General features: G+C 36.7%; 3 protein-coding genes across 6 annotated transcripts in view; 2 read left to right on the forward strand and 1 right to left on the reverse strand.

The window, feature by feature from the left end:
• The first annotated feature begins 686 nt into the window (after nucleotides 1–686).
• LOC107737257 (uncharacterized) lies at nucleotides 687–3981 on the forward strand. Its single transcript, XM_016548723.1, has 7 exons — nucleotides 687–760; nucleotides 845–951; nucleotides 1038–1134; nucleotides 1419–1761; nucleotides 2011–2130; nucleotides 2881–3017; nucleotides 3200–3981. The coding sequence occupies exons 1-7, from the start codon at nucleotides 749–751 to the stop codon at nucleotides 3455–3457; spliced, it is 1074 nt and encodes a 357-aa protein (XP_016404209.1). The 5' UTR covers nucleotides 687–748; the 3' UTR covers nucleotides 3458–3981.
• Nucleotides 3982–7509: 3528 nt separating this feature from the next.
• Nucleotides 7510–15074, reverse strand: LOC107737258 (angiotensin-converting enzyme 2-like). 2 transcript variants are annotated; one of them, XM_016548725.1, is made up of 18 exons: nucleotides 14878–15074; nucleotides 14417–14575; nucleotides 14185–14278; nucleotides 13100–13243; nucleotides 12842–12954; nucleotides 12421–12526; nucleotides 12172–12269; nucleotides 11742–11911; nucleotides 10954–11180; nucleotides 10719–10863; nucleotides 10513–10611; nucleotides 9414–9536; nucleotides 9112–9290; nucleotides 8855–8913; nucleotides 8664–8764; nucleotides 8441–8557; nucleotides 7992–8186; nucleotides 7510–7665 (listed from the first exon to the last, which is right to left on the reverse strand). In XM_016548725.1, exons 1-18 carry the CDS (start codon nucleotides 15058–15060, stop codon nucleotides 7563–7565), a joined length of 2415 nt encoding a protein of 804 aa, XP_016404211.1. In that variant the 5' UTR covers nucleotides 15061–15074; the 3' UTR covers nucleotides 7510–7562. The 2 variants fall into 2 exon arrangements, with proteins under 2 accessions (XP_016404211.1, XP_016404210.1); XM_016548724.1 differs by having other exon boundaries at nucleotides 8855–8931.
• Nucleotides 15075–20139: 5065 nt separating this feature from the next.
• Nucleotides 20140–26094, forward strand: part of LOC107737215 (Nance-Horan syndrome protein-like) — a 57951-nt gene continuing 51996 nt past the window's right edge. For all 3 annotated transcript variants that reach the window (XM_016548664.1, XM_016548666.1, XM_016548663.1), the window contains exon 1: nucleotides 20140–20622. In XM_016548664.1, the coding sequence (XP_016404150.1) occupies nucleotides 20343–20622 (280 nt within the window). In that variant the 5' untranslated portion in view covers nucleotides 20140–20342. The remainder of the gene's footprint in view (nucleotides 20623–26094) is intronic.

The raw sequence follows: 26094 nt of genomic DNA on the forward strand, positions 1-26094 counted from the left end.
TATATATTGTTTGTGGGTGGATGGATGTCAGTGTTTATGAATGCTTTGCCACTGACAAAGTTAAAAAAAAAACTATTTGAAGTAAACAGTTGTTGTACACTATAGTCCACACGAAGTGCCTCTTCCATGCAGGCAGTTTCCTCTTCTTTTGTAAATATTACCTTACACAAGGAAGTACAGTAGGATCAGGCTATGGGAGTGTAAACGTGCACCGTTATTCATGTGTAACCTCATTTTCTTATCTCCTCAAAGTATTAATTATGTATATTAAGGTCACTTTCACTTGCTGTGAAATAGGTTTTGTGCACTGCACATTTGAAAAAACAATGAAACCTTGTGGTGATTCAGACAGGAAAGCTGCCTTAAATAGGTGTATATTATAAGATCAGTTCACTAACCTAGATAAAGAGGAAGTTTCCTGCCAAAAGGTCAGTTTGGTGCACCAGCTTTCAGACACATTTGAGTCTTTGGTTTGCCATTCAGACTCAAAAAGAAAATCTCACAGTGAGCCATCAGTTTGGAATTATTTGCTAAATTGTTTTACTATGTTTTGCCATCTTTGTGATTACACTTTTATGTCCTTCCCCTACAACTCTATACTTCTCCCTTTCCAACCAACCCTAACACTGGTTTAGTGACATCAAATGTAGCTTCCCCTTCCTACCACATAATCAGGTCGACTGGCTTTCAAAAGGCAGTGTTTCAGAGTCTGGACTCACACATACTCATAATCGGCACTGAAATCATCATGGCAGCAGAGGTATGCAAATCTATAGCTGATCAATGTCTATGTTAGTTGATAAATGTATCCAGTAGAAAACATTTCATGTGTGACATCTTATAGGGGAATCTTGTTTGTGGCGGTGTTATGTTGCTCCACACTGAACGTGAAGGCAAACACTCATATGAAGTGAAAGGCTTTTTAAACTATAACAAAGGAATATTCGCAAGGTGAGATAATCTATCTATCTATCTATCTATCTATCTATCAAAACTGTTTGGCTGTCTGTTCATTCATCTATATCTTCTTTTTTCAGCAAGGGAGATAAACTTATAATGATAAACAACACAGATATGGAGGATCTGACTCCGCGGGCATTTGCAGAGCTCCTGGTAGCAGGATCCCCCTTACTTGTGAGTTTTATATTTATAATACACGCTCATATGCACTTACCTCCTTATCTGTTACCCATTGAAACATGAGAGAGAAGCGAAACTGAAGTTTTGACAGGGTTTTTTTTTTGACTTGTCAGCAAACTTTGATTGGTCACATGAACTTGTGTGGGGGTTTTTCAAACATTAAATTCCAGAGATTGCATAATGATGGGTTTTTTTTTAACTGCTTGAGGAATAAAACACCTGTCTGAGCTAACTTTATTTACATCAACTGTGCTGAGGTCAGTAATCTCCTCTCTTAGACCATACACCATTCGCCCAAAAGAAAAACCGAAGAGTGTGAATCTGAGGAAATCAGTGTCCATAAAAAGGAGCCGACAGTCATGAGATTCAGCCTGATGATGGTAAGAGAGGAAGATCTGGAAGCCACTGGAGTTGAACCATTGCCAGAGTGGGAAAGCAAAGACATTGAGGATGACTCTTTCAGTGATGACAAACTTCTACTTGTCTCCATGGCTGACACAAGCTTCAGTATGGTCGTTGCTCGGGGCTGTGACCCTGACAGCCCTTGCAACAGCTGTGGAGGGATAAATTGCCAATTTAACGAAGTTGTTGTCCTGCCTGCGACAGCTGAGGTTACCTTTAGTAAGAAATTAATATTGCTTTCATTGCCATTTTCATATTTATGTTTTTTCATATTTATGTGCAATCAGTTTTTAATCTACTAATATTTTGTTTTTTCAAGTTCTTAAATGTTAGAATTGATGTTCATAAAACTTAATACCACAGTAACACTACAATAATGTTCCTGCAGACTTTAAGGAAAACCCATGCAAAATTAAATGTGATTTTTTTTTTTGAGTTTAAAGTGATATTCTTCCCCTATTTTGCCAGATTCTTCAAGGATTTTGAAACAGGTTAATGAGCTAAATAATGTGTTCTTGAAGAGTTTCGTCATGGAAAAGTATGTCACCCCAGAAAATCGGCAGATGTTTTTGAGGGATACCATGTCAGGTAATAAATATAAAATATAATAATAATATTGTTACAAACTGCTCGGAGACTACAGGTTGAAGATCCAAATGCATTATTTATTAAGGGGTAATCCAAAGCCATAGTCCAATAAACAGGCAAGAGGTCATAAACACGGGGTAAACAATCTAACACAAAACACCAGGCAGGAAACTCAGGCAAACAGGGTAATCCAGAAAACAGGCAGGGATCAAGACCACGGAACAGATAAACAATAGCACGCTCAGAAATGCAGTAATAACACATACAAGACTTCACAAGGACACAGGGAAATAGACAGGGTATAAATAGGGAGAGACAAACAGGATAACAAGGTAACAAGGGGGAGGAGCTATTTAAACACCATGGGAACTAACAAGGGGAACCATGACAACAAACAAGGCAGAGGGGCAAACAGCAGATGAGACTGGGCAAAGAATTGTGGGAAATGGAGTCCAGGATTGAGTGGGGAAGAGTGCCATCTGGTGGATGTCCAGGGCACTCCAGCTGGTGATCGTGACAGTTTATATAAATGTACTGTATATATTCATTAATTATATTAGAATGTAATTTTGTAAATACTTTTTTGCAATCAAATGAAAAATTTTAGAAGTGTATTTTGAAGTAAAATATATAAACAAATATTAATTTGTAACTGAAATGATTTTTTTTTGGCTTACAACAATATGATTCTTTGTTTTGATTTGATCCAAGTACATTCTGAAATACATTTTGCAATACTTTTTGTTTTAGCAAAAATCACCCTCTACTATTACACTGCCACCATGGGCCATGTAGGTGTTCCTGTTGTACTGAACTTCACCGGCACAGAAAACTTCTTCTGCTGTACCACCAAGCAAGGTGAAGATAAGAAGATTTTAACACTCGTGGTAAGTTTTTTTTTTTTTGAAGGTGTATTATTAGGATGTGTTTTTATTAGGTTTTTATGCATCTTGGCACCATTTTAATATTTTATTATAAGTGTGACTTATGCACTGTATTCCTATGGGGAACTTATGGATGAACTGTTCCTTTAAGCTGAAACTAGACTTTTGTTTTGTTTTGTTTGCAGAGCCATAATAAACAGGACTTGAAAAGCATCTGTCCTGAGGACCAAGAAAAATGGTCTCTTGTATTCTACATGTCTTCTGGGCAAGACAATCTTCGGCGTTTTGAGTCAGCTCTTTATAGAGGATGGTTTATTTACACACAAAGCGTAGATAGTAAAGTAGTGGACATGAATAGGGGAGATCAGTTTGACAGTAAACAAGACAGTGCCTTCTCATTCATAATTCTGAGTGAGAAAGGTTCATGGAATTCAAGGTCTTGATATTATCGCTGGGAAGCCGGGAATTGTTCTCAAATTAACTTACATTTCAATATACATGTTTTGGATGAGTTTAAGGTTAAGGTTGTCTTAGCGCATGCAGCCTCTTCCAAAGAATGGTGTGTTTTACTGCCATCGCAGTAGTTAGTAGATATGTATCATACTATTAGATAAAAACATTTTTTTGAGTCATCTTTTTTATATTCAGCTAATTTTAAATTGATGTTTTTAAACCAACACGTGTAATTCATATTTATTTTTATTTCTAACTGTTCATAGTTACTTTTTGTGCTGAAACATTATGTTTTTTTTAGTATTGAAAAGAAATCTTTGCAAAATGTAATTCGTGTAATTGCTGTATTTATATTATCAACTGTTATTTAGGCTACATTTGCTTGTATAAGCTGAAAGCTACTAACAACTTTGAACTGTTGCTTTTGCTGCATAAATGTATCATTTACCATATTAACGTGTGTTTGTGTATTATTCTACACTCTCAGAAAAAAGGTACAAAATCTGTCACTGGGGCGGTACCTTTTCAAAAGGCATACCTTTGTACCTAAAGAGTCCATATTGGTACCTTAAAGGTAATACAGATAAGTACCTAAAGCAGGGGCGCGGGAAGATGTTTTCGGTTGGGGGTGCTGTGTGTGTCCGTGTTGGGTGAAAGGGTGAAATGCTAAAACTGAATAAATTTAAATGAACAAACTTGGCGTTGTATTTGCAAGCATGTGAACACAGGGGGTGCTGCAGCCCCCTCAGGTGAAATGCTAAAACTGAATAAATTTAAATGAACAAACTTGGCGTTGCATTTGCAACCATGTGAAAACAGGGGGTGCTGCAGCCCCCTCAGCACCCCTACTTCCCGCGTCCCTGACCTAAAGTGTACATATTAGTACCTAAAAGGTACAAAAGTGTACCTTTTGAAAAGGTACTGCCCCAGTGACAGCTTTTGTACCTTTTTTTTTCTGAGAGTGTATAAAATCACAATAAAAAGTGTTTCAGATTCATCCAACAACACAGTTCCAGTGGTACTGTAGTTATGGTTATACTTCATAAAATGATGTTTCTTACAGTATGATGTCACTTATTAACATAGATGCTTTTATCCAAAGTTGCTAAATTATATTGGCAATGTTTTGAAGAGCTGCTTGTAATTGCACATATTTATTTTTCTTCGGATATGAAATTCATTAGTAACTGCAATGTGTAACAAAGACCTACCATTTGATTTCATATATTTTATAATAAAATAAATATAAATCTTTTTTTACACTTCCTGAAAGAATGTCATTGAACACATGTTAATTAAATTATGTGTACTTTATATTGATTCTAATTCAATTTAGTGTGTAAACATATTTATGATTACAAATTTTAGGTATGATTAATCGCGATTAATCTCACAAACCTGTGTGATTACTTAATTACATTAAAAAATCAACTCACAGCTCTATTTTTTAATTTAATTTTACTTTATTAAATTAATTTGACTTATTCTAAGGGAAATGTTTAATTTAGTTGTTTTGTATTAAAATTTTTGATTAAATCATGAATGAAATTGTAGGTTATAACTGTCAGTGACATGCAATTCCAATGTAAAATGTGCTATGAGCAAGAATTGCATCATCTTTGGTTATAAGCCAACTAGTTATAACTGGTTATAAGCCAATACTTTTTATTTTTACCGCAACACAATGATTCATTTCTTATGTGCTTCCCCTTCAATAATAACTTCTTTGAACGCCCCAGTAGTAGGAATATCCCCACGTATACAAATATAAAACCCAAACTGTGACCTTTTCCACCTCCATTAACCACTTCTCAGGTTGGCATAAGGTTCACACTTTAACAAAACAGATTATGTTTTATTACCTCATTCCTTTTAGGCTTAATGAGTGAAAGTTTGAAATTACTGCTGAATTTGTTTTGGTATTGATGCAAAGAGCCAATTTTGTCCAACCCTTCGAATTTTTGTACTTTTGTGATTTCCCCGACAACATACCTTCAGTTTTCCCACCAAAACCTTACGCTGTGGTATACCGTGTCTCACAACTTCCTCTTCCTGCTACAAGAAGGCTACCGAGATTAAAAAAGCACCATTCAGAGGCAAGGCTCGCACATCTTTTTGATAAGCATTGAGATCAACATGGCAGCAGAGGTAAGCATTTTCGTAGCACTCTGTTATTTTGTAGTTGATGTAAACATACTTAAATATATAGCAATTGATCAATGTCTATATTAGTGAATTAGTCCCTAATTTTTCAGTATAAGGGAGATGCAAAAATAGAGACATTTTCTGATCTTCTAGTTCACTTTAACTTAATGCGCTCTTTCACTTCTCTGTTCATTAAACCTGTTTAAATGTTACAAGAAAGAGAAATGAAACTGAAATGTTTAGTGCGCCCTTTCTGCCTAGTCAGGAAACTTAATGATCATGTGGCCACGTGTTCTGGTTGGTATTTGAAACAAATATGTTCTTTAACTGCACTAAAGCAAATAGTCTCCTCTCGTAGAATGTACATCATCCGAGCACTGAAAAAACAGAAGAATGTGAATCTGAGGACACTCGATGCAATAAAAAGTTGAAATTCATAAGATTCAGCCTGTCGATTGAAGATACTGAGATGGGTGGGCTTCAGGAGCCATCACATCCACAACCAGAGTGGGAAGAGAAGGACATTGAGGATGACTGTTTCGCTGATGACAATCTGCTTCATTCCCTGGCTAACATGAGCTTGAATCTGGTTGTTGATCAAGTCTCTGATGCTGACAACCCTTTCTGCAACTGTGATTGGCAGTTAAAAGAAAGTGTGATCATGTCTGAGAAAGCTGATATTTCTTATAGTAAGAAATGTTTAAGAATGATTTATCCATCTCCATTTTTATTCATTTGGAATGATCTAATGTTGAAATTTCCATTCCTTTCTGGTTGTAATATCCTGCTGCCTTTTTCAGTATCTGCACAAATTTGGAAAGTGATTAAAGAACAAAACAGTTTATTCCTGAAGACACTCAAAGGATGCAAGTATGTTGCATCAAGACAAAATGAGATATGTTTGGAGAGTACGATGTCAGGTTTGTATAAAATAATGGAAATTATGTTTTTAGGAAACATCGTATTTTTATTATTTCCTTGTGGCAGTGCTATTCGTTTACTGTTATTTTAAAATGTCATTTTCCACAAATTTCAAATTTTTTTTTCAGCAAAAATTACCATCTTTCATGGCACCTTCCGTGGCATGGTCACCAATGACAGTGAATCAGGTGTTCCCATTGTGCTGAACTTCACAGGCACAGATAACTTCCTCTCCTGCACCACCCGAGGAGAGGAAAAGATTTTAACAGTTAAAGTAAGTTTTCAATCATCTCTGTTTCTTGATTTTGCATTTGTGTTTTGTTAGGGCTGTACAGCAGTGCATTGCTCTACAAGTTACGAAAATATAAGTATATTGTGCTCAAATACAGCAGGGTCTTCCTGTTCAACTTCAGCAAACCAACTTTTATCATGTTTATTTCAGATGTATGACAGAAAAAAGATACACATTTCTGCAGATGACCCAGAAAAATCATCCCTCATTTTCTACATGTCTCAAAAGCGGGATGGTCTCCGGTATTTTGAGTCAGCGCTCCACAGAGGATGGTTCATTCACACTATAAATGATAATGATGTGAAAATGCAAAGAGGCAATAATGCATCCAGCAGTTGCTTTGTCTTTGAGTGAGAGTGAGACCACAATTATATTTTATTCAGAATGTGTCAACATAATTTGTTTTTACAATTTTAGGTTGTTGTACCATAGCATTGGGTATTTTTTCATAGTATAAAAAATACATCAATATATTTATATAATATTCAACTTTATTTACATTTGTCTGTATAAGCTACTAGAAATTGCAATAATTACATTAGTTAGAGTAACTTTATAATTCATCTTATTATAATTATAATTTTAACATAATGTACTTAAATAAACATTTGAAAACACACCAGAAATTGGATTTGTCTTCTATTGGAAAACACAATGTTTCCAAAAAGCATGCAGTGCTGTAGACACTTTTTTCATCGCTCTCCTTTCTGATATTATTTGTGGAAACACCTATTTCTTTACAGTCCTGTTTGTTCAATGTCTTCCTCGAAGGCTTTGTTCACTTCTCCATCATCTGAATTCTCATATGGGTTCACAGTCTCATCAGCCTTTTTAGCTTTCCTGTAAAAAAAAAAAAAAAAGTTTTGCAAATGTAAGATATTCAATACCACACTTGTGGTCAAACCTTGTGTGGATTTAATTCATGTTTTTTTTTATCACATTTTTTAAGCAAATATTTTACTATTTCTGTTGAAATTAATTATTATAATGTGTAACTTGGATGCACTTTGTGTATTTTTTAAATATTGTCCACATAGCTATGATGATGCAGTTCTACCAAACATGTCAGTGTTTAATATGGACAAGAATGGCATAATCTTCACTGTCACTAAACTGACTCTTGCTGCTTTCAATCATTTATGAGGTGTTTCCCCTGCAGTACTTACTTCTTCCTGTTTAATATCCCTGTTGTAATGAGGTAGATCCCCCCAAACACAGTTACACCCATTACCACTCCAAATACCACCAGCCAAACTGTAAATTTTTCCTCTTTGGGCGGAGCTAATGTTGCCTGCAGCCCAACAAATTCCAATGTTTCATCATTGAGTAAAAATGCACCGTTGATGCGTTCTCTGGACAGCCTGTGAAGAGATAATAAGGGAAATTCTGTCACTGGAACAACTGCTTAAGTTCCTCTTAATTATGTCATGGCACCCAATATTCATGCAATCTATAATTATTTAAAAAATATTTTATATTAATATATATATATATATATAAATGGTCAAAATGTTATGGCTGTAATATATATATATTTAAAAATAATGATTCTAAAATTCTAAAATTATTATACACAATATTTAATATTTTTATATAGTATGGTTTTAAGAAATACCAGATAGCTGCCTCTACATCTGCCTTAGGAATGAATGTGTCTGGTTTGGTTGGATCCATCACAACAAAATAAAAGGAGATTCTGGCCGTTTCATTGTATGTGTTGATATTCTCTGGCCTGTGTGCAACAAATATGTTGTGAAAGGTCACAATTTCACAATGAAAATTATTCAATCAAACTCTGAAATGTGCAATTAGTGGAGGATAAAAGAGATGATACTCACATGAAATCCATTTTTATTCGCTTTTCTTTCAGATAGTACTGGCGCATGGCAAAGGCCATAGTGGACTTAAAGAGATAAATTTCATTTGTATTCCAAGTGTACTAGAGATTAAAAATGACAGTAATTAGCAAAGGCACATTCCATTTGTAGTTGTAATTCATTATGTTTGTTAAAAATTAAAAGAGACTTACTGCATCATCTCCCATGGCAGATTTTAGGCTTATTCTGACTTTGAATGCATTTGCATCTGCTTTATTTATATAGGATGCTGCGAGTTAGTAAATATACCCATAAAAAAAAAAAAGAAGGAATTTTTCAACATGCAGTATGTGGGCATATCAATGCTGGAAATGTATTGATGAATGAAGGTAATACAATTAAACCAATAGCTGAATTTATTTTAAGAATCTACAGAAATTCAATGTCTACGTAAAAATGAAATTCTGACTTGGGTTAATATTGACGTTCCAGCCGGGCACTCTGTTGTTCTTTTGGTTCTCTTCCTTCAGCCACTCCATAAGAGTGCTGAAGTAATGTAGCAGTGGCTGAGAGTCCATCTTCGTGGTTCCTGCAACATCTTCCAGAGCACGAGTCCAAGACATGGATCTGCCTAACTCAAGCATATGCCTGTGGCCCAAAATATTTGTTTGTTTATAGCAGTTATGTTTATCATAATATGAAAGACTACAGGAGTTATTAATAGAACATTTATCAAAAAGCAATATCAAAGAAACAAAGCATTCTGCATACCTGAGTTTGTTACCAGCTTTGGTTGAGTTTGTAATGTCACATTTGAAAAGGGGACCGGTGTGGCCAGCTGCCTCACATAAGGCCTCTTGAAACTGGAACTGATATATGGTTCTAGTGAAGTACCTATTAGAGAAACAGGATATGGCCATATACATCCAAATATTTATATTATATACTTTAAAATGTTAAAATTAGGGCAATACAAAAATTTTAATAGAGATTTCACAATTAATTTCAGACTCAAAAGCTCTCGATTCAATTCACACTCTGATATCTGTTATAATGTGCATTGTGTTTAAAGGGGTCATATGATGCTGTTTTAAAGATCATTATTTTGTGTATTTGGTATAACAGAATATGTTGACATGCTTTAATGTTCAAAAAACACATTATTTTTCAAACACTGTACATTATTTTAGGTCCTCTATGCCCAATGACAAGCGCAGTCTGCTCTGATTGGCCAGCTGACCCAGTGCATTATGATTGGCCAAACACCACAAGCACGCGTCGGAAATGTAACGCCCCTTACCATAATCGCGAGCAGCTCATTGAAAGAACCTGCTACTGGAAAAAAGTTATTTTTTCGCGCTGTATGTTCTGATTCACTACAGAAACCCGCTCAAAAGAGTCATTTATTTCTGGAATTCGACGACCCTGGACGCAATGTATTTGACTCAATAGAAAGAACCAGCTCAATTTGTTTCGGGAATCGGGCTACATTGCTCGCGCTGTATTTTTTTATATATTTTTTTTTTATTCACTGGAAAGAACGACTCAAAAGAGTCATTTGTATCGGGAATCGGGCTACCGTAGTCACGATGTATGTTTTGATTCAGTAAAAAGAACCGTCTCATATTTGTTTATGAATCGTACTACAGTGGTCTGAATGTTTGTTTAACTCTGCAGTTAGCGAGAACAGCTCAATATAAAGACGATTCTAGCCATTACTTTGCGGTTCACTGAGAACTATTGCATCGCATTTTGGCCGTGTTGCTGAACGTAAACAACGCAGTTACGTCTGCAGAACCGGTAGCGCTTTACAAATTATTTAGCTCGATTGTTCAACACAATTCTTTATTAATTCTACAGCTGACATTACCTGATAAAGGAATAATCTCCAGACACATGGAAAAGTGCAGGTGGGTCACAGTACGACTCATCTCTGGGCACAGCCTCAGCCACTCCAACTAGTTCTCTCCTGCGGTAACAAATGTTGTGATGAGCCAGAGAGTCTGAGTGTAACTGAGTAAGAGTTCATAATGTTTGGATTCAGATGATTTTTAATGCATGTTTTCTGTCACTCACTTCATTTGCCACCAGCGGAGCATCCACTCATCTTTTGGGATGGTCTCTTTGAAGACTTGCCACCTCCATTCCTCCAGCATGTAGGTGAAGGGCAGAGTGGCCACGATGGTGAGGGCCTGCTTCAGAAGGAAGTTAATATCTGTCTCTGTGAATACAAAAATAAATAAATAAATAAATAAATGTTTTTTAGGTTTTGGTAAAGAATGTTCTATATCATAGTTATATTGCACTTTACCATAGTCCTGTTTGAAGTCAGGAGGTAGAAGCCCCAGTGACTGCAGGTGAGAAGGAGTGGCAGCGGAAAGGGACATGATCTCTCCCACGGCCTCATGGAAACCTTCATTAGCCCCATCTCTCAGCAAATATGTGTGGTGACGGTAAGCCATTTGGTACTGGTTATGACCCATCTCATGGTGAACAGTTAAGAAATCGTCCATGTTCACTTTAGTGCACATTTTGATTCTGTAAAAAATCATAACAACAGTGTTGCTCTCAATAAGTTTGCTAATTATTGAACGGAATGAGAACAGCAGCTAAAATTAATAATGGCTATTCTTTTTAACTATTTTGTACATTAAAGAATCCTGAAAAAACGTATCACAGTTTCCACCAAAATATTAAGCAGCACAACTGTTGCCACCATCAATACTAATAAGAAATGTTTCTTGAGCACCCAATCAGCATATTAGAATGATTATGTGACACTGAAGACCAGAGTAATGGCTACTGAAAATTCAGCTTAATATATTAAAATAGAAAACGTTATTTTCAATGGTAATAATATTTTATGATATTACAGTTTTTTCTGTATTTTTGATCAAATAATTGCAGCCTCTGTGAGGTAAAGTGAAGAATGTAACTTGTAACACATTAGAAGCAATCAGTTCTTTTTAGAAAAACATCAAAAGGAAATATTATTTTAAATAATTAAACAGAATTCAGTTGTTTAAAACTGTATCTTATCTACCAGTTAATCATTACCAAACATTTTGACCCAACGTAACACAGCATTATCAGCCCCACCTGAAGTCCTCTCTGTTTCCCATGTCCCATGCGGTAGGATGGCACACCACATCTCTTCCTTCAGGCTTAATAAACATTGAGTTTGTCCAGAAGTTGTCAAACATTGCAGACATGTTTACAGACATAAAAAAAAATTCTGCCTCTTTAAACAGGCGCAGTTCATCCCAGCCCTGAAATGGTATCAAATAATTAGGAAAATAAAATGAGCATGACCATTTACAACTCCATAATCTTTTATTGCACCAGCTAAAGAACAAAATGATTAATAGCATAGATTACATGTAATCTTTGATCAAATAAAATGCGAACAGACCTTTAGCCTGGACTTTTAAACATATATGAAGATAAAAGATACAACCTTGGAGATAAAAAGACGCTTAGCTTAGACCAAAAAGTTGAGAATAGAAATGAAAATGGTCGCGTGTCTTACCTGGGCCACCATTTCAGAGCTCACATCGATATCAGGCTTTTCTGGATACGGGATCATGAGAGGATACAAGTTGGTCCAAAACCGTCCCCACATATCGCCTGAATGTGAAAAGTCAGAAAATGTCACCATTATCCTCACATTTGATATTAAACAACACTATATCCTAATAGCATATATTTATTAAAGTATATGTCATTTAACATCACTGTTTGGACAATGCAAATCACTTAATAATGTCCCATATATTACCAAGCAGATGTGCTGGAAGGCAAGCGTCAGAGGCGATGTGACCAGGATAGACATCTTGCAATTGTGCTCTCACATAAGCATGAAGCTCTTTGTACAAAGGTAAGATCTGGAACATCATAGTAAGAGTGAGTTGTCTAAATCAAAACCAAAGAAAAACTGCCTTCACTCTTAAATATGAAGGTTCTTTTTTGCCATTGATGGTTCCATGAAGAACGTTTAACTTCCATGGAACCTTTGCACAAAAGGTTCTTTATAATGGAAAAAGGTTCTTCAGATTTTTTTTCTTTTTCTTTCAGACTTTAAAGAACCATTTACTTGAAAGGTTCTTTGGAGAACCAAAAATCTATGGCATCGCTGCAAAAAGTTTTTGGAACATTCATTCATAAGACTGTGTGACTTGTTTTGACTTTTTTTCACCAACCTCCTTGTAAATGCGCCTGGTGTCTTCCATAACTTGGTCTCGGGAGTAACTGTATTCGGGTTCATCTATGGTTTCATAATCCCCCCTCCAGTAATCTCCGTGGTCTTCATAATCTTTAATAAAAGATGAGAAAAATCTTGAACTTTGTCACCACCACATCAGCTGTCCATAAAATCAAAGCAGTAAAAGCAAAGGCATAATATTATCAGTTAAGGTTATTTAAAGCCTATGTCATGAAGTTAAGAAGAGAGCTCCTACTGTTGAGTTTGGCGGCTTCGTTCTTCAGGTCGACATATTTCTCATACAGGGATCTCATCTTCATCCCTGAGGCAACTCTCCAGCCCTCCCACACATGGAGACGCTCATCATAGTCCCTGCTGTTTGCCATGATACTCTCTAGGCCTAGTAAATGAAAAATGTATTGAAGTCAGGTAAACTGGGCAACTGATTTAAATTCACATGTACATTTACATGTGGCGTATGCTTTTATGTGTTCCCTGGGACCTTCACATTGCTAGCAGTGAGATCTAGTAACACCATACTGTACATGGTACTCAATTTGGTTTGGGGTTGCCAAGAATTTTTCATAATATTGAAGTCTCTTATGCTCAGCAAGGCTGCATTAATTTAATAAAAAATGTAGTAAAATAATAATATTGTAAATAAAAGCAGCCAAAGCAGTCTTTGGTGTCACATGATCCTTTAGAAATTATTCAAATATGCTGATTTGCTGCTCAAGAAACATCTCTTTTTATTATCAGTGTTGAAAACAGTTATGGTGCTTAATATTTTTTATGGAAATCGTGATACTTTTTTCCCCAGTATTTTTTTTAATTAATGTAAAATGTAATGTAAAATAATAGAAATGTTTTGTTATATTATAAATGTCTTTACTGCCACTTTGAACAATTTAATACATCCTTGCTGAATAAAACTGAATAATTTCTTTCCAAAAAAATCTTACTGACCCCACATTTTTTCATAAATGAATATATATCTTTATTGAATCTTAAAGGAATATAACATACCAAATGTTTCTGGACCATTTTAACTTTAGTTCACCTTATTTTTCAGTTTGCATATCCACTTTTCTAATAAACATCCATTTTCTCACCTGTTTTAACAATGAACCTGAGAAGGGGAAAAAAATGAAAAAGGGAAACTGTCAGTTTGACAGTTCCCTTTTTCAGGGTTTTTTTTTTGCGTTTATGAATGAAACCGATAATAGAAGCCTTTTACACAGACTCTTTTATTATTATAAATAGGGAAACAAGGTTTATGGTTATTGATCCTGAGATTTTGCTTTATTATTTGTGTGGTGATATATGTACAGCTGACATTACCTGGCTCCAAAGTCTGACAGTCAGTGGGGTCGTCAATTTTGCACACAGTCGCTGTGTTGTAAATAGTGCTCATCTCTGACATGATGTTCCTCAGCTGCGATGCACAAGGCAGCACGTTTAGTTTCAACACATTTGCCATATTACCACAGAAGAAGTGAAACTTTACATACAGTACACAAGAGAATTTCAATGTCTGGGTGACATTATTGTAAAACATCAATGTCATACTTACTTCACTAGCCTTGTCTGGTGAAAGCGCCCCTGATCCTTTATCTTGGAGCTTTTGGAGCTGAATTTTAATCAGTGGATCAGAGATTTGATCAATGGGGTAGGCACTGGATTCCTCAGACATCTTACTGAAGTACTCGGTCCAGATTGCATATGCTTCAGCCTAAAGAGAGTTGAAGAGAACTCATGAAGAACACCCATATCCAGTTACTATTGCTGTTGTTCAATTAATGCTTTCCCCAAATATGTGATAGTTTATGATTTTAATAGTTAAACAGGTTAAAACTGTCTGCAAAAGATAGAAAAAAGATGCTCAACTTGTCTTGAACAAATATATCCAGTTACTACTGATATTTTTCAATTCATATTTTCCCAAAAAATGAGATATTTTGTGATTTCTATAGTTGGATGGGTTGAAAACTGATTGCAAAAGATGCTTCAAAGATACACAAAAGAAACTCTTACCTCTTTATCTGCATTTTCCTGAGAGATATCTGTGTTGTAGGCCCAGGATGCAAGGGAATACTGGTATACAAGATTGGTGGCCTCCTCATCAAATTTCTTCAAGAATTCCCTTGCGCTTTCCTCCACGGTCTGAGAGCAGGCCACAGAGGCCATGGCCAAAAGCAGGAGCCAGCGAGCAAACATCGCAACAGCACTTGTCCCACCAACACTAACACTGTTGTTTTCCCCATGCATGGTTTTATCAAAGACACTCAATTGCTGTGCCCTTTGACCAGTGCCATAACCTAATGGTGCAACGTTGTGCTTGAATGCAGGTGGGATGGTTCCAGGAAGGAGTCTCTCTGGATGTTGCATAACATATCTTCTGCTAAAATGACCATATTTATATTTGTATTTATATTTATATTTGCTGTTATGATGCTAGAGTGTTCTGGATGGTTGCTCAGGTTTTCTAAGTGGTCGATAGCAGTTGCTTGGTGGTTGCTGCAGGATTCTGGGATGTTATTTATTTAAACAATATAATATTGTTTCAGTATGACTCAGCAATTGATGAAAATGATCCGGATTACTATTATAACAGATTTACAATTTCAGTTTCTCATTACTATTTATTTTGAAATGGATGTGTGTTTTATATACCGGCCATGCCTGGTGTATTCATTACTGAACGCTAAAGCAAAATACACCAAAAATACAGATTTTTGCAAAGAGCAGACTGTGCTCTTTACTTTGAGCAGTAAGTCCATTGTGCAAACATAATCTAGGGCTATAAAAGCATAAATAACTGTGCCTGTGATGGCTAATGTAGATCTATATCTAGATAAGCTGATGACTCAGAGTTTCATAGTTAAATTATTCCTTAAAATATTAAATAATAAATTTGATTGAACAGAATGATATTACAGTTGGAACATGAGGAACATAGATGACTATTTAAAATTTCATCTGGATAATTCCATACACTATTAAAATGTAATGGTTGGGAACAATTTTAAACAGTCTCACTGTAATTAAGAGGCTTTACACAGGTTTTAACCCCACCTTCACATTTACAATTACTAAACAAAATGTCCAGACAAACATTTAGTATTCAGCTTCAACATTCAGACTGTTTTAAGTAGATTGCTAACAGAGCTGTTTAATCTGTTTATTTTAGCTCATCCATGAGTCAGAGATATGCCTTTATCTTTTATGGTTTTTATGTGAGGTTTTTTAAGCAATGTTACGTTAAGGTAGGATATCTTTGTCAGCACTTATAAAACATGATTAAATGTTAACCAATAAAAATCATGATTAATCACTACAGTATCTTTCTTTCTTAATTAATTTATTTTAGTCACTCCCAATTTCTTTATCTAAAAAAATATACTTAAAATTTACCTTTAGAGTTCTGAAGAGTTCTGAGTTCTGAATGTGTTTAAAGCAACGAAACCGGCAAAGCACTTAAGTATTATTTGTATCTTCCCTCTACACACTCTCCTTTTCTGTCCTCTCTTTTCCACCTCTATCATGTGTTTCCAAAACATTCCGGTTGTCTCTCGACAACGCTCCAACATCACACTCAGACGGCAACGCAATCTTGCTAACCTGCATCCTATTTTTACATCCTCTACTGCACCTCTTTCTTTCTCTGTGGGTCTCTGGAATTGTCAGTAAGCTGTCAACAAAGCAGACCTCATTTCTGCTTTTTCTTTTCAATCCACACTCAGCATCTTGGGTTTGACTGAGACCCTGGATTTGCCCAGAAGACTCAGCAACTCCAGCTGCTCTATCTAACAATTTCTCTTTCTCTCACACCCCCCGTCAGGTTAGCCGGGTGGGGGAACTGGTCTGCTCATTTTTAACAAGTGGAAATACTCAACACACTTTCCCCTATGCAATTATAACTCATTTGAATCTCATGTGATCACTATAACAGCTCCTGTAAAACTCCAGGTTGTGGTAATTTACCGGCCTCCTGGCCAAATTCTAGGTACCTTCCTAGAGTATATACCAGTATATATATTCACCTCTTTCTTTCTCTGTGGGTCTCTGGAATTGTCAGTAAGCTGTCAACAAAGCAGACCTCATTTCTGCTTTTTCTTTTCAATCCACACTCAGCATCTTGGGTTTGACTGAGACCCTGGATTCGCCCAGAAGACTCAGCAACCCCAGCTGCTCTATCTAACAAGTTATCTTTCTCTCACACCCCCCGTCAGGTTAGCCGGGTGGGGGAACTGGTCTGCTCATTTTTAACAAGTGGAAATACTCAACACACTTTCCCCTATGCAATTATAACTCATTTGAATCTCATGCGATTACTGTAACAGCTCCTATAAAACTCCAGGTTGTGGTAATTTACCGCCCTCCTGGGCAAATTCTAGGTACCTTCCTAGAGGAGTTGGATGGGCTGCTGTCCTCATTCCCGGAGGATGGCAATCCACTTTTAGTCTCTGGCGACTAACATTCATCTGGACAAGCCTTATGCTACAGACTTCCAATCACTCCTTGCTTCATTTGATCTCAAATGACTTACCACTACAAGCACGCACAAATCAGGCAACCAACTTGACTTAATTTACACACGCAATTGTATTGCAGACAACATTTTGGTAGAACCCCTACATATCTCTGACCATTTCTTCATTACATTTAAATTACATTTTGCTACCTGTGTGCCACCAACCCCCATACCGGTTACTTTTAGATGAAACCTACGCTCACTTTCCCCCTCCCATCTTTCCTCTGTAGTATCCTCCTCTCTTCCCTCACCTACCCATTTCTCATCTCTGGATGTGAATGCAGCAAATGACACTTTATGCTCTACTTTAACCTCTTGTCTAGACGATATTTGTCCTCTCTCCTCCAGGCCAGCACGGGCTGTCCCTTCTAACCCCTGGTTATCCGATGTTCTTCGTGAGCATCGGATCAAACTCAGGGCAGCAGAGAGAAAATGGCACAAATCAAAAGATCCATCAGACCTGAGTATGTATCAGTCTTTGCTTTCATCTTCCTCTGCTGAAGTCCATACTGCCAAAACTTCATATTTCCACAACAAGATCAACAGCGCTCCAGACACACGTAATCTCTTCAAAACATTAAATTCTCTCCTCTGTCCCCCTCCACCACCTCCTACCACTTCTCTCCTCTCAGGCACTTTCCCCTCTGCATTCAAGCTCCCATCATACAGGCACCATGGCTTCTCCTACCATTGCTATGCTGATGACACACAGCTCTATCTCTCATTTCAACCAGATGTCAAAAACTACATTGCAAAGACTGCTCGATCTTGTAGGTTTGCAAAGATCAGGCCCTTTCTAACGGAGCATGCTGCACAACTTGTCTAGGCCCTTGTCATTTCTAGGCTGGACTACTGCAATGCTCTTCTGGCTGGACTTCCATCAAGCACAATCAAACCTCTACAAATGATTCAGAATGCATCGGCACAACTGGTCTTCAGTGAGCCTAAAAGAACCCATGTTACACCTCTCTTTATCTCCTTGCACTGGGTACCGGTTGCGTCTCGCATTCAAGACATTGATGCTTGCATATAGAACAGCCACAGGCTCAGCACCTCTGGCTGGTGGAATGATCTTCCCACCCCTATCCGGAATGCTGAATACCTGACAATTTTCAAGAGACAGCTGAAAACTCATCTCTTTCGACGCTACTTCACTTCATCCTAAATTTAAAAAAAATCATCTTTCTCTTTATTTATTCCTTCCCTTTCTAGCTTGCACTTATTTGAACAATACCTGAAACTTGGTATTACGAACACTTCCTGTATCTGTTTGCCTCTTTAAGAAGAATCGCTTTATGTATTCCCCAATTGTAAGTCGCTTTGGATAAAAGCGTCTGCAAAATGACTAAAATGTAAAATGTAAAAGTACTGCAGATCCAACTTGCAACCATATTTTCATCAAATCAGCCTTAAATTCATTTAAGTTTAAAGATATTCTCAAAATAATGTAATATTTTGTGTGTGCATTTGTTTATATTAATGAATATAAATACATTATTAAATACACAAATACATACAATCAGAATTTGAGTGAGAGTATAGCATGTGAGAAACTGAGGCTCTGTTAAGGAGGTTATATCTTTATTTTCTGTTCATGATTATAAAATAATAAATTTTCCCCTATATTGCTCAGTCAGTGACAATTCTCTGTCCAGTGTTAGTTGCATAATATGACCACCAGGTGGTGATATTTCTTTTTACGCTTTGAATTTTAGCTGCTGCACAAATTCCACCACGAGAGGCTGCTCGCCGCACATGGTGCGGGTCTTGTGACGGTAAAATATTCAATATAATTATCTTTCTAATTTAAGAATAGAGAGTAAATTTAGAAAAACTCAGAGTAACTCCTTGGTTATCTCAACAGCTTTCACATCTCAGATCTATCCATACCACTATACTAACCATTGAGCTCAGCTTACGTGTTGTTAAGCCCTAAGCATCTCTAAGTCCTCGACAAAAGAGTGGATAAAGTTTATCCAAACGGAACCCCTAACCGGATAACCGCTGCAATGATGTAACTGCAACCTTTGCGGTTCCAAAACGGGGCACAGATACTTTGCTTTGTCACCTTTGTAGCAATCACAATGGCGCGTCAATGACGTAGTGAGGGGTTGTGAATGAACTTATTCATTTCAGCAGACTGAAAAGACTTTAACTGCCTATAGCTGGTGAGGAGACTATATGTTTTATTGTAACGCAGGGTGAGTTGTAACTTATTTTAACCAATTAAAAACGGGCTAGAATCACTATACATGACCACCGATTTCCTGAGCAGATGTTGTATTATATTAGAAAATAATATTGTTTATGTATAATAATTATTTTATATAAGCAGTACATTTAATACCTTTACCCACAACATTTACTGTACGTACAACAAAAAGAGTTAGCTGTTATAACGAAATGTGTTACAAGACTGTCTAATACATTATTTATAGAACACCTTCTAGAACACTGGTGGCTTGACAAGATTAATTAATCAAAGCTATATAAACGTGTGTAGATATTCGTCCATGAAAGCTTTTTTTCTTTTAAAACCTACTACGGTTAAGGTCTTACTCATGAATATTAATGAGACGCCTGACTGGACGCTTTCAAGGCGACGTCATCGTGCCGTAATTATTATTTAAGAGGTATGCCTTCGCCGTAGTAGAATGCGTAGTTTCTCTCCGCTCCTGGCGCAAGTAGACCAGTCCGTGTTTTTGCAAAGCCTCTCTCTATCCATTCTCAGCCTCCAAGCCCTCAAAAAACCCACTAGCCTACCAAAAGGCATTCAGGTCCAGAGGAGGAGCAGAGAATTTCACTGAGAAACCTCCATCCCTGTGTGATCTCCTCTAACGGGAGAACTGAAGTGATGGCGGGTTGCGCGGAGGATTCGTGGATTTTTGCTTGACAGGCACCAGAATCTTCTTTTGGATTAGTTGATTGGTTTATTTATGGGGGATTTGCATTTACCTACTGAAAAATGCCTTTTGCCAAACGGATCGTTGAGCCCCAGCTGCTGTGCAGACATCCCATCCCCAATGATGAAGGGTTACTGTTCGAGGATCTGTGCTCCATCACCAATGTGGCTCTATCCCGGACCCTGCGGCAGCTCTCCGACCTGTCCAAACACGCCTGCTCCTTATTTCAGGAGCTTGAGAACGAAATAGTCTCCACAAACCAACGGGTTTGGGCTATGCAGAACAAAATAGGCAAAGTCCAGCAAACCGCCAGTGCGCTGGATCCAAAACTGGAGGCTGTGCGTAAGTAGACCATTACGCGTGAATTATGTCTTGGAGAGTTTATACATGAAAGTGCGATGTTTTTGCAAATTATTGGAAAAGAATGAATGAATATGGTGGTTACATGTATCAAGTCACATGTAGACACTGCCTCGAAGATTTGCCGAGCACATTATAATGTGTCACACGCCTGTATGCGTAACCAACACCTGCACTGTGACCGGTTGCGCTTTTCGCTCCGAACCGAGAACCGCTGCATATTGTTTTTTTGTCTATCTGTGTGATTGTTATGATTTTGAAGGCATTAGGAGACGTCTGGTCGTTTTCAGCAGCTGTTTGGAGAGAGGGGCGTGTAGGTGCCATGGCTATTTCAATTCTGCTGCTTATTAAAATGGATAAACGCAACAGCTATCTCTGCTATAACATGATTTTCATTTCATTTTATTTTTCGATCACAGTAATAAGGAATCTATATTGTCTTTAAAACGCATAAATGCGTAATCACATTCGGCTGCGCTAGGACATTAAAAAAATAATTATTTATTGTGCTTATTTTTGCACATCCCTATTATAAAGCCGGTCTAACATAAACTAAAATATTTTGTCCTTATGTCATTAAACTGGCGCTGCACCCACCCAGCTGCTCCAACAGAATTAAATGCAAGATAAGGATAAATCTAAACTAAAGGTTATCGGTGATGTGACATTTAAACACGATGAGACAAGATATCTTAGTGCACACACTTAAAAATGGCTATTTTATGAGAAAATTATGCATTTTACATGAAACTTATAGGTTGGGTGTGGAGAGAAAATAAATATTCCAGTTGTTTGGATGCAGCACTAAATGCAAAACAACATCCACCTTATATCCACGAAGAAATGTCCAATGCCCAGTGAAATAGTGATATCTATAACATGCGATTATAAAAAAAAACTCTCCTCCTACTTCATTTCAACTGCATGGGCCGAAGAAACCAGGCCCCTGCTTTAAAATAAAATGCTACAGCCTCAGCGCCCTTGTCAAGCCTCTGAGGAGATCATAGCCTCATGTGGATCATAGCCTCAGCACTGGGTGCTGCTGTATAGCTTTAATTATAAGAAGATGTTAAGCTGCAGTGCATGGGGATAAATCCAGTGCATGGATACAGCATTGAAAATATGGAGATTTCCCCCTCCACTTTGAGGCAACGAAAAACAAGAACATTTACAGATTTATGCAGTTAGTTTGAATAGGATGCAATCATTTTATTTTGATGCCATGCGACGTGTTTTGAACCCGGCCATGTCCAGGCATAAACTGATTTGACCCATAAAAGATTAAGCCATGTAGGTCAAGCTAGAACCTGCTGAAATAATCTCTTTCTCCCAGAGTGATTATTACCATTGGACCAAAACTACTTCACCCCTACACCTCTCACAGTCATTCATCTGCTCCTTACAGAATCGGTGCGCAATAGTGTGTCATTTTGGAGGACTCGTTGTTATTTGTCATGTTAAGGGGTTCATAGCATGTCATGGCCTTGTAGCTTGGCAGAATTAGGTGAAACTGGCAGTGTGTCTGGTTTTATTGGCGTACATGGCTAGAATGATGTAAGTCTGTGTTTTCTTCTTGGCAGGAATTAAAGGGCATTTCATATATGAGTTTTGCTTTGATTGATTGATTCACTTTTGTTTTATCAAAGTCCACAGTTTATAAGAGCACCAAACTCATTTTGATCATTGAGGAAAATAATACCACAAACTCTAATTAAATAATATATTTACAAACTCACCTTGTAGTAAAAGCCTTTATAATTCAAATAATTAATAACGGTAAAAGTTATTTTTTAACAATTATAATTTAATTCAAAAACTTTTGTAACAATAATTAAACTTATTTTTCTTTTTTGTTTAAAGGGAACCCCGGGTATTAAGACTTGTATGGCTTAATATAACATAAATTATGTATCTTACTAAAATATGTAGTAGAAAACCCACGATAGGTTTACATTATTTAAAAAAATCCGGTTTTTTATCATTGCGCTCGGTGAGCTACTGGCACTACCTGTTGCCATTTTTACCAGTTTTTGTTTCGTTTGTCAGATTTCATGATTCCCTGCATTTCTATATTAAATCAACATTAAGGTGATGATTATATATATATACATTCACTTTACCCTCCAAAAGGCTTGAGTTCCCCAAACATCAAACACCTAGAGCTTTATGTATACTGTAGTGTGTATTTCTGAGAAGAGCCCAAAATTCTGAGATCTCCTAAAGCCTGTTCCACATCAAAAAGGTACGATTCATCCCTGGTGTTATCCTGTAGTCTGGTTAATGTAGATAAAAGCAACTAATTACCAAAAATGATGGAGTATGGACTATGAGTGTGTTTGTATGCAGCGTGATTAAAGGAGAACAGTGTTATGCTAAAGCTGGTTGCTGTGTCTGACTTTGCAGTCAAAATAAAAAGATTAAAAGCAAGGGGTTTTGCTGCCTTAAGCTTTGAGGAGCACGAATTATGCTAGTCTGTCATTTTTGCATTCTTTAACAGACAGGAAAATCTCGAGAAGTTTGACTTAAGATTTATGCTGTTGTATTTTATGTTTGAGAATAAATGATCACATAAATCAGTGAGAAAAGGTGAAAAACTAAAAAATGTGACTTGCGTTTGATTAGAAAACATTGGTTGTAAACAGTTGTGCTGGGAGCCTCCAACTATCTCATTGTGTGTGTTAGGTGTGTGGCATAGCCCTTTATGGCTCGATTAGTGTAAACGATCCTAATCCCATAATTGGGGTGTATTGTCTTGTTATTCCAGTGATGACATGTGGTGCCAAGAACAACACCCTCCTGAATTTGAATGGATAGTTGGCCTGTAGGCAGGGCCCTCATACAACTTTTATTGTGACCTTTGCTAACTTGCCTCTTCAGATTCACTCCAGATCAGAGTTATTATACTAAAACTAAAACCAAAAAAAAAAAAAAAAAGTTTAACTGAAATAAACTATAAAAAAAGTAATGTACTTAACAAATAAAACTGAAATAAAAACTATACAGACATAAAAAAACAAAAATACTTGAACTGACAAAAACACAAAATTACTAAAACGTATCAAAAAAATAAATATACAGTTATATGTAAAATAAAAATGTAAAATAATTGTGATACTAAAATAATGCTGCTCCAGATCTTTTGGATTCTTTTGATTTATTGATTTATAAGAACCAACAGCTCCAAACTTTTATTTACAAAAATGAATAAACCTTCTTATTTGAATGGATGTTTTGAATATAATTATTATAGTCTTTAGTATTTATTATAGATAAAGTACTTTTGGTCAACAAAAATAGGACAAGTCAAGAGTCAAAGTCAGGACAGATAAAACCAAACATAGTTTCTGAAATAAAAACTATACAGACATAAAAAAAACAAAAATACTTGAACTGACAAAAACACAACAAAATTACTAAAACGTATCAAAAAAATAAATATACAGTTATATGTAAAATAAAAATTTTAAATAATTGTGATACTAAAATAATGCTGCTCCAGATCTTTTGGATTCTTTTGATTTATTGATTTATAAGAACCAACAGCTCCAAACTTTTATTTACAAAAATGAATAAACCTTCTTATTTGAATGGATGTTTTGAATATAATTATTATAGTCTTTAGTATTTATTATAGATAAAGTACTTTTGGTCAACAAAAATAGGACAAGTCAAGAGTCAAAGTCAGGACAGATAAAACCAAACATAGTTTCCCAAGACACCTTGTTGCAAACATCAGCATTTAGAAACACACTATGTACAGCACAGTAACTCAGTGTTACAGACTCAATGTAATAAACGTGAGGGACAATAAACAGTCTACATATACAAACAATAGACATAGTCAGCATAAAACGGCTAATTGCATCCTGTAACAATGAGAGTTATTATAGTAATTGTCACACTTTTAAAATGGCTGGAGTGAGGTGGATTATTAAGGTGTCTAGAGCAATACATGTGATGCAATGTATGTGCAATAATTGGGGAGGGGTCCATATGAGTCCTGTCGCTGTGTTGTGTGTGTAAGCTGTCAGATAGTATTCCTGACGGTTGTTACCACCTGAAACTGTTCTTAAGTTTTAAGGTATTCGCATAAATGCTCTTTAGACTTCGTCCTACAGCAGTGATCCTCAAATCTGGCTTGCGAGATCCACTTTCCTGCAGATTTTAACTCCAACCCGAATCAAACAAACCTACCTGTGATTTTCTAATGATCCGACATTGATTAGCAAACTCAGGTGTGTTTGATTAGGGTTAGAGCTAAACTCTGCAGGAAAGTGGATCTCGCGAGCCAGATTTAAAGATCACTGTCCTACAGGATCCTTAGACTTGGTACTTGCCTATTCTTTTAATAAGGTATATTCATTCCTGAAATCTTTGAGCAGTGCATTAAAAGTGATACGTACATCACATTGCATAACAGCACAGAGCAGGATCAGCTACAGTACCTCACACATAATTGTGTCTAGTCTTGGATCTAATCCATTCTGGGACGGTTTTCTCTTTCTGTCCTGCAAGTGAGAAGGCCTGTGATGTGGCCTCCCCAGCGAGGATGGAGATTACCTTGCCTGCCCCCGGACCTGTTTAATTAGACAAGATCTCTCCCAGAGCATACAGCCATTTGCAGGTTTTACTAATGAAGGGAAAACATCTGACTGAAAAAAGTCGACTCGCGGTGACTGGAGAAACACTTTTGACCTGTTATGTTTAACACCCATGTGTTTCAGATGGGAACAGTTTCAACTTTGTACTGTTGAAAACTGCATCTGTAAGACTTGAAACCTCTGAGGTTGAGTTGTTTTACTCATAATTCTTGCAATAATTGTATGCAATTCTTGCATAAACTCGATGAAAACATAGAAATAGCATTAAAATACATTTGCTATATATATATATATATATATATTATATTTGTTTGTTTATTTATTTATAGCCATACCATCACACAGAAGCAGAATAGTAACCTGGCCTGAGGGAGAGGGGATCTAACCTTTTAACAGAGCACACTGCAGCATCCACTCTCTATAAGAGCCCCTGGAGCAAAATTCACTGTCCTATAGCTTTAATAGCCAATCTCCGCACCCCCCCCTACCCACACACACTAGTGCACATTTATGCCATCAAGAGAAAATATTTTTTATTTGTTTGCACGGACAAAAATACATGCAAATGTAAATACACATATAAAGGACACAAAGCGGGCAAACTCTTGCACCCCGGAAAACGTGCACGTGGCACACACTCCATCTTCCATTCTCTCTTTGTCTTATAATAGGTCGAGAGCTCTCTTGCTTGATCCTTTTTGATAAGTATCATACATAAATGAGTCTCAGTGGCCTGGAATTAAAGTAGCTATGGATGGCACATCATCCTCTCAGCTCCAGGCCACTGTGTACTCAGCTCTGATTGGTCAGATTCAGAGAGCGCTGCAGCCCATGGTTTAAAAACTCAGAGTTT

Source organism: Sinocyclocheilus rhinocerous, unplaced genomic scaffold (genome assembly GCF_001515625.1).
Source record: "Sinocyclocheilus rhinocerous isolate Xijiao unplaced genomic scaffold, SAMN03320098_v1.1 scaffold1275, whole genome shotgun sequence".
Classification (NCBI taxonomy): Eukaryota; Metazoa; Chordata; class Actinopteri; order Cypriniformes; family Cyprinidae; genus Sinocyclocheilus; species Sinocyclocheilus rhinocerous.

Bases quoted from the DNA above. Each gene is read 5' to 3' on its own strand.
- LOC107737257 (XM_016548723.1), top strand. The intron at 952-1,037 runs GTGAGATAATCT...TTCTTTTTTCAG, and splicing joins AACAAAGGAATATTCGCAAG to CAAGGGAGATAAACTTATAA. The intron at 1,135-1,418 runs GTGAGTTTTATA...CTCCTCTCTTAG, and splicing joins TAGCAGGATCCCCCTTACTT to ACCATACACCATTCGCCCAA.
- LOC107737258 (XM_016548724.1), bottom strand. From the start codon at position 15,060: ATGTTTGCTCGCTGGCTCCTGCTTTTGGCCATGGCCTCTGTGGCCTGC. The intron at 10,864-10,953 runs GTAAAGTGCAAT...TTGTATTCACAG, and splicing joins TGACTTCAAACAGGACTATG to AGACAGATATTAACTTCCTT. The intron at 10,612-10,718 runs GTGAGTGACAGA...TTGTTACCGCAG, and splicing joins CTCCGCTGGTGGCAAATGAA to GAGAGAACTAGTTGGAGTGG.